The sequence below is a fragment of the Arachis ipaensis genome, chromosome B1 (genome assembly GCF_059453495.1).
Source record: "Arachis ipaensis isolate K30076 ecotype BB chromosome B1, ASM5945349v1, whole genome shotgun sequence".
Classification (NCBI taxonomy): Eukaryota; Viridiplantae; Streptophyta; class Magnoliopsida; order Fabales; family Fabaceae; genus Arachis; species Arachis ipaensis.
In genome coordinates this window covers 62,540,974-62,549,529 of record NC_142436.1, presented here as the reverse complement: position 1 = coordinate 62,549,529, position 8,556 = coordinate 62,540,974, and the positions used below count along the sequence as shown (strand labels likewise).

The window sequence follows — 8,556 nt, the reverse complement described above, 5'->3', positions numbered from 1 at the left end:
TCTTTTTTAAGATTGGGTAGCAAATGAACTCTCATTTCATCATATGACGGTCCCTTGAAACCAAGTCCAATTCACTACAAGAAAATAAGCTTTCTGTCACGCTTTTAAAGCGTGCCAAAAAGTTCTAAAAAGGGTGCCGATAGCTTTTCGTCACGCTTTTTGAGCTATCGGCACACTTTTGAAAGGGTCACATCCGCCAGTGTGCCGGTTGATCTATCTCCACGCTTTTGTAGAACTATCGGCACGCTTTTTTTGTTGGCACGCTTTCATCTCTTGCCACGCTTTTTTAAGCGTGGCCATAGGTCTTAACCTATCGACACGCTTTAAAAGTGTACCGTAAAGTGAAAGATATGGCTACGCTTTTGAAGCGTGCCAATAGTAAAAGATATGGTGTCGCTTTTGAAGCGTGCCAATAGTCGAAGAAACATGGACCTATTGCCACGCCTTTAAAGCGTGGCTATATCCCTACCAAATTAAAAAAAAAATCTGTACTCTAATAACACTCCAAAAACAAGAAAAAACATTGACAAAATTATGTGAATATTATTTAAAAAATAAATTAATAAAAATTTGTATTACATTAATAAAATTCAAACCAAATTAGCTATATCGATCTCTTATAACCCAAGTAGTTATAAAATACATTGGGATAAAAAATATCAATCTCTCCCTCTTCATTGTAGCTTCATGTTGCTTTATCTCATGACTTAACTGGATTCTTTTAGCCCTTACTCTTGCTTGAACTCGACCAAAGCCAAGGTTGCTTGAACTTGATCAAAGCCAAGGCAATGAAGGCACGTAACATGCTTCCATTTTTTTTCCTCACAAGTTTATGGATATTAGACATACTGCATTGAACCAACATACAAGTGTTAACATTTGAAGATGCTTATTTGGGAATGAACCTATGTAGATTATACAAAAATCAAGAAAATTTTGAACTTGAAGAAAACATACATGCCAAAAACTGTTGGTCCAACACCAAATACCATAAGCAAAGTTAAAGCAGCTTTGTATGTTGGTATCCCTGAAATACAGTAAATACAGTAAAAATCAAATAACTAATTATTAAGAAAGAACCTATTCAATAAAAATGCAAGATTCTACCATCTTTCAATAATCAACACTACCCCAAATTTATCTAATGCAATCGTTCATAATCCTATATAATCTTGTGTAACCACCCATCCATGTAATCATCCTAATCTTTGTAATATAAAGTTCATGTCCATGTGGGATTTTACAACCCAAAATTCAGTCCCACACATAGCAATAGTTTCAAAATTATAATACAAATGCTACTAAAGTACCAGTTCCATTTGCTTGAATGCGCTTATTTGCCTCTTCCAATATTTTATTTACAGCTTCAATAGACTCCATACGAACCTAAAAGGAAATCACAGAAGAATGTCATGAAATATCATAATAACATCATTCCTTTCAGTTATAATAAATAGTTAAAATAACCAACAACATCAAATTATTTGAAAGATATTGTCAATCAAACTTTCAACTCAGGACTTTCCAAGCTCTTCAAGAGAGTAGGAGTAATCTTTCCACTAATGTCTTCACGAGGCAAGCTATCCAAGCCACCAGCAGCAACTAAGGAAGATGATTCTGATGTGTTGACTGATCCCTTGGGAGCTGCAGATGCTCCCTGAAGCAAACAAATGAAAAAAAAATCGGACAATTGGAAAATTAAGAAACAAAAAAGATTTAACAGAAAATACATCATGAACAGCATACCTCATGGATTCTTCTCATACTCAGTATCAAGAGCCTTGAGCAATGCAGGCTTAACATCAGTAAGGAACCCTTTAATATCTGCATAGGGAAAACTTTAGAACCTTGTAACAAATAAATAATGAGGGAAGGACATTCAAAAGTTAATGTAGTAACCTAGACCAACAAATCTATGTAGAACACCCAAAAGCTTAGTTGAAGCATTTCTAGTGGCAGCTGCACTTGACTGCAGCCCAGTTTCTTTTAGAAAATCAATTAACTCCTGCAAAGCAGGATTGCATCAGAACATACAAACTATAACCAAGACTCAAAGAGTATCCACAAGACAATAATACCAAATTTAAAGCAAAATCAATAAGCCACTTTACTTTCTTATTATATAACCTATGAAGCATGAGTACTAATACATGGCATGGATATAATACAATATTGTTGCAAAGATATAGCAATATTTACAAACTCGAAGAAGTAATACAGCTAAGTATAATATATATTTAAAGAATGATGACCTACAGTGCCTTTAAAGTTGCTCGATTTTCTAGCAAGAACAAATCATCCGTGGTCAAAAATCTAGGCAGGACAAGTAAGAAGATAAGGATATTGAAGAATAAGTGTGAGAAACTGAAGACAAGCTCATGAATATATAAGCCCTGCTGATGATCCATAGAATTTTGTTGATGATGATCATGTAAGCCCTGCTTCAAGCAAAATGGCTCGATCATCTTCCTCAATGCTTTCCTTCCCCAACTAATCAAGATTAGTGTCTGAATTTTTGCAATCCTCAAAGACAAATTACTAAGAATCAGGTAATTTTCTAAGAGATTTTTTTATGCTTTTCATATCTTAAAATCTTAGAGGGAGAGGTTAAAACCATCAAATACAAGTTAGTAAAAAACAGTATTATATCTAGTTTAATTGGAGAACGTGCAGGTTCAATTTTTGTGTGTTTATTTGTGAATTATTATTCTCTCTGAAGAAGAACAAGTTAAAAAATGGAAAATATAAGATAATTAAGGAGTAGAATCTAATAGCTACCTGCAAGTGACTCTTGACATGAGCAATGCTTAGGCCTCTGACATTCATTAGCTGAAGCACCAATTTAGGTGTTGCTCCTACAGCAATTCAATATAGCTAGCAACTATAACATACATTTATAGTATATGTTAATTAATTAGGGCAAAAGCTAATTAGTTCCTTGACTTACTTTCTTGACCTCCAAGCCTCTGAACAGCATGGGAAAATGAGAGATGAAGATTAGGAGTCCAACGAAGCCGTGGCATCATTGATCTCACATATTGGTTCACACCACTCCCTCTCTTCCCTTCTCTTGATGCTGTGCTACTGCTACTTGGGTTTGTTGAATTCCCTTCTTCTTCATTGTTATCCTCCTCATCCTCCTTTGCTTCATTATTATTCTCTTCTTCCAATTCCTCATCATCACTCATAGCCGCTCCTTCATTCAAGTCAAATGAATTTTCCTCACCCTCATTATCATTACTACTCTTACCGCCACTTCCTTCATTATTCTCTTGATGAATCTCAAATCCCTCTAACATATTTATTAATTTTAGCAGATGCGATACTCAGTATAAATGCTACAATAATTTCTTGAATTCCTCCTTTATAAATTACCTCTGAAAACTAAAACAAGGATGCAAACATTTAAACATACACACAACTAATAACAAATAATTAAACAAGAACATACAGGCTGTAGTAGTGACCACTCTCTATCTATATATACAGTAGTAATTAATTACTAGCAATCCTTTAAAACCTATATTCACTTAAGCAATTAGCCGAGGCCATGGTAAACTAATTTATATAGTGGAAAACATTAATTTTAATTTAATATCCTTGTATGTATGTTACGGTAGTAGTAGGTCAAAAGTAGTTTAGAGTAATACTAATGAATAAAGAAATTAAGCTACCTACTTCTCTATCTGATCTTTAATATACCTTAGCTTGAAGAGCGCTGTGAAAAAATATAAGAATAAGTTGTTCCAAAATGTCTACCTGAACAAAGTTCAAAAGAATAAAAAGAACAATCAGAACCCATAGGAAGCTTATCTTCTTCCACTATATAACATGATGGAAGAAAAAATACAATCAAATATCTCATAGTTTTTCAGTCATATAAATGTAAGGGATAAAGCTGACCTTCCCTGGGTGATTATACAAAGACGAAAGATCAGAGAAAAGAGATGGAACTCCCTGGAGAGAATACAAAAGAAAGAAATCATAATCAACTTCAAAAAAACTAAACGAGGCATAATTTGAAGCTGAAAAGAAACTTTAATACCTTAGTTAGGAGAGGCCTAATGTAATTATCTACTGCTGCTCTAAATTTGTCACCTTGCAAAAAATCTAGAGGTATTCTCTGCCAAACGAGATTCAGCAAAGAATGAACTCAAAGAATGAGCACCCCATATCAGTAGCTGAGCACTACCACAGCTGCAACAGAACAGAACCAAATGCCAAGAAGTTTAGAAAAAACATTCTAAACCAAATATCATATTAGAACAAAAAATAGAAATTTGGAAAAATATAAAAAATAAAGAACTAAAAAAATCAAATTCAAAATCAAATAATCAAATCAAGGAAAAATTTGACCAAATAATTTATCCCGGCACTGCGAACGTTGAACGTGTCTAACAGAGGTGCGACGAGTGAGGGAGAGGGAGACGGCGGCGCGACGACTTCAGAGAGGGAGACTGCAACGTGACGGGTGCTGAACCATAGAGGGAGGAGCGGCGATTGAGGGTTTCCAAAATAGAGTGAGCAACGATTGGGGTTTCCGAATCCAACGAGGGTTTGCGAGACAAAGACTACTGAGGGAGTAAGAGGGCACGCCGAGACAGAGACCACTGAGGGTGTGTGGATAGAGCAGCACCGATGGAGGGTTTCGAATCCAACGAGGGTTGCGTCGATGGTGTGAGGGTTGGGTGCGAGAGACCGTCGAGAAACAACTGGGTGCGAGAGACCGTTGATGGTGCGAAGTTGGGTGCAACAGAGAGAGGGCTGGGTGTGAGGGTTAGATGAAGGGCTGGGTGTGAGGGTTAGATGAACATGATGGCGAGCTGTGTGGTGGGACAGTCTTGGCATTGGGCAGTGATGAACTTAGTGTGACGGCTTGCTTCTAAGTTATCTTCAAGGTTAATAATGAATTTGGAAATAAAAGTGAAGTGTATGAGCTGTTATAACTTATATAGGTTAAAAGTTAACTTAGAAAAAAGTGAAGTGTGTAAAAAATAGGGTGGGACTCTGTCGGTATGCTTTTGTAGGGTGCTTAAATAAACACAGCATATGGGTATGCTTTAAAAATGTGACCGTTAGAAGACAAATTAGCCACGCTTTTAAAGCGTGCCGGTTTTTCTCTATGACGACGCTTTTAAAGTGTAGCAAAAAAACATGGCCAAATTATAAATTAGTGGCCACTCTCGTAAAAGCGTGCCAGTTTTTCTCTATGGCCACGCTTTTTAAGCATGGCAAAAAAACGTGACCAAATAACAAATTAGTGGCCACCCTCATAAAAGTGTGGCCATTGACCACTTTTGGCCACGCTTTAAAAGCATAGCAAAAAAAAGTGTGCCGATAGACCTTTTCTTGTAGTTATTGCAGCAATACTATCCAAGGTAGGTTGAAAAAGTAAGATGATTGAATTGCATTGAAACAAAGACGTGCATCGACGATCCATTTAATAAGTACCAACTTAGCCATGTGCACAATTTCTTTACTATCCAAAACACTTTTCATAGTCGATTGAAATCCTTGGAGTAGTCCTTTCCTTAAAATAACTTTCAATTTGTGTAGCAACAATAGCCTTTCTCTTTCCTTTGTCTCCTATTGTTGTAGGAACAACAGATTGTACAGCATTAAGCAATTCAGACTCTTATGTTTGTGTTTTCACACTATAAAACTCCACCTCAAATTTTTTTTTCCATCTTATTTTTTTATTTTCCACCAAAAGCCTTTTGAATTGAAGTTTAACCTCTTCAATGATTTTGTTACATACTTAAATTTGTCCAGAAATTTTTGTAAGATGATATTTCATTCTATATATCCCCCCTCCATTATAAGTATTCAAACAAAATATACATGTATATTGCACCTTGTGATTTTTGTCATACTTCAAAGTGAAACAATCCCAAGTCAGGTCAGATTTTCCTCAAGAGGAACCCGTTTGAGATTCTTGGATGGCATTATCTTGTAGCTATTGATCACTTTGTGGTTGTTCCATCTAAATTACATACAATATACAAATTACAAATTACATATAGCAAAATAAAATCTGAGCCATCAAAATCCAAAATTGAACTTATCACTGTTTTTGAAAATTATATCAAAATTCTATTCAGCATTACAACAATTCAGAATGATTAATTCATATAATTAACAAAATAAAAAAATTAACTGAAAAACTGAAAAACTCACTGCGGCAACTCATATAATTAACAAAATAAAAAATAACTGAAATAAAAAACTGAAGAACTCACTACACCAATTCAAATAATTTAACAAAACAAAAAAAATTGATTGAATAAATGAAAAACTCATTGTAGCAGAGAGAGCAAAGAAGGCATAGAGAGTAGAGTCTACGGTGGTTGAGACAGATACTCAGCAAGACAGAGGTGGCCAACGATAGAAGCTTCGAACTAACCAGCCGGCGACGACGACAACAGAACCTTCAAACCGACCTTCCGACGACAACGACGCTGTTGACAGAAGCTTCGAACTACGAGGGTGGCAACCGCTGGTGGTCATTATTAGCGTCAAGTGATAGGGATGGTGGATTCTCATTGGAGGAAAATAGGAAATTAGGGTTGGAAGGGAGAGGGACTGATGGTGGGTTTTCTTTTTTTTTTTTTTGGCGTCAAAACACACCGTTTCTGGGGAAAATTACAAAACCGGGCCTTAAAGAAACCCGGCTAATTTGGCCGGTTCACTAGTTAACTGCCGGTTCGATCGATTTCTAATCGGTTTTTACAATGTGATTCTAGGGTCAACCAAACCGGCCAGGTGATCGGTTCCGGGTTAATCAGATCGGTCCTGTAACACCCTACCATACAGAGTCTTATGCTTAAGTCATAATTCAGAGAAGGCAAGGTATTACGACCTCTAAAACAAAAATTTAGTACGTATAGTAGTATGAATAATTGATTATAACTAGGAGCCTTGTAGAAAAAGGGGTAAACAAAAACCGTAACTCGAAAACGCAACACTCCGATCGATAACATAACGAACAGGGATAAGCTAACGCGAGATTATATATATACAAAAGAGTGTCAAAAACAGGAATATCAAGGCTCAAAATCCGGCTGCGAAGATAACCGGTCCGAGCATAGCAATATATACATATAATAAAATAAGGAAAACCCCAAAGGAAACTCAAAGGGACACAAATACAGAAATCTATTCTCCAAAATCCCCTCTAGAAGGAGTCATCACAGTTTGTATTATTTAATGGAGATAAAAGTATCTAAACAAGATATATAAACCAAAACAGAGTCCCGAGAACAAAGATCTTCGCTAATCCAGAAGTCTCCAGCATGCCTTAACGAGAAACCTCACGTCCTGCATCTGAAAACCACAAAATTCGCATGGGTGAGAACCAGAGGTCCCCAGCACGGTAACAGCTTCCACATATATAATACATAATAATAGAGGAAAGCCGAAGGCAATCCTAGAACTTCCTCCAGATAATATCAAAGCTTATAAACAAACTAAACCGTAAGTGGCAACTGACTAAAGATTCTTCAGTCTAACTAATACTTCCCTTTCCAATTCCTTCAGACCTTCTAACCACCAGCAGGAGTATAATATAGCAAACACAGTTATATCAGACAAGAAATTTACAAATAGGAACAGATAAGGCATTTAGACAATTAGCAAGTAATATGCAGTCAACTAGGCAATCTCAAACAATTCATGTAGTATGCTTATGATGCATGCCTGTCCCAAGTGGCTGATGATATCATCTGTCGGTTATAGAGCCAACCCGACAAGTCCTGGTAGCTAACCATTGGACTGTCCCTCTGTCGCGCATCCCCAACTCGAGTTATACTCATCATAAACTTGATCATAATCATGATCCATATCCATCACCCTCACTGGTGAATATTTACGGGGGCGAGCTCATCCGGAACTTTCACAGTACCCAGCCACACTTACGACATAGGGTCAACAGAGTATCAAGTCTCAACCTGGAGCACGTGGTGGCTAGCCACTGCTACTACCCAGGGAAACTCGTATCTCAGATAGTGGAAGTGCAACATTCACAATTCATTCAACAGCATATATGCATTTATACATAGCCATAATCATGGCTCCACCGTAACACGGTAATAATCTAGCCATCCGGCTCACGATTAAATCCATAACCAGCCAATTCATTAACAATTACGGCCCTTCGGCCCATGGCATAACAAGCACTTCCACCGCCATTCTCCGCATCTCACATAATCATCTTTGATCCTCATTGATCATTCATTTTTCCCTTGCTTCACTCACAAGTTACCACATTCACTAGCCCTTTTTCCTCATGCTAGGCATATCATAGTGATTTAAGATATAAGTGGTGAGATCGGAGGCTTAGAAGTATGAAATTTGGCTTTTAAAACTCAAAAATCAACTTTGGGATGAAAACAGGGCCATGCGTACGCGCACTCCACGCACACGCGCAGATGGCCAAAAACTCATCGACGCGCAAGCGTCATACGCGCAAACGCGTGGGTTGAAAAATATCCAAACGGCACGCCAGCGTCAGCCACGCGTACGTGTGGGTGCTCTTGCGCCCAGGCACAAAACTGGCAC

The 8,556-nt window shown here is 37.3% G+C and overlaps 1 protein-coding gene across 2 annotated transcripts; it reads right to left on the bottom strand.

The window, feature by feature from the left end:
* Positions 1-523: 523 nt before the first annotated feature.
* LOC107618142 (myb family transcription factor IPN2-like) lies at positions 524-3,761 on the bottom strand. Of its 2 annotated transcripts, none has more exons than XM_088503288.1 (9): positions 3,703-3,761; positions 2,948-3,377; positions 2,779-2,855; positions 2,373-2,438; positions 1,900-2,005; positions 1,747-1,824; positions 1,311-1,657; positions 958-1,027; positions 524-848 (listed from the first exon to the last, which is right to left on the bottom strand). In XM_088503288.1, the coding sequence occupies exons 2-6, from the start codon at positions 3,297-3,299 to the stop codon at positions 1,748-1,750; spliced, it is 678 nt and encodes a 225-aa protein (XP_088359414.1). In that variant the 5' UTR covers positions 3,300-3,377; positions 3,703-3,761; the 3' UTR covers positions 524-848; positions 958-1,027; positions 1,311-1,657; position 1,747. The 2 variants fall into 2 exon arrangements, with proteins under 2 accessions (XP_088359414.1, XP_088359415.1); XM_088503289.1 differs by having other exon boundaries at positions 2,948-3,292.
* Positions 3,762-8,556: the final 4,795 nt, after the last annotated feature.

What these genes read in the sequence shown, in the direction of transcription:
- LOC107618142 (XM_088503288.1), bottom strand. Translation starts at nt 3,299, where the DNA reads ATGTTAGAGGGATTTGAGATTCATCAAGAGAATAATGAAGGAAGTGGC. An exon ending in GAGGCTTGGAGGTCAAGAAA is followed by an intron (nt 2,856 to 2,947) that starts GTAAGTCAAGGA and finishes GAATTGCTGTAG; the next exon opens with GAGCAACACCTAAATTGGTG. An exon ending in GCTTATATATTCATGAGCTT is followed by an intron (nt 2,006 to 2,372) that starts GTCTTCAGTTTC and finishes CCTGCTTTGCAG; the next exon opens with GAGTTAATTGATTTTCTAAA.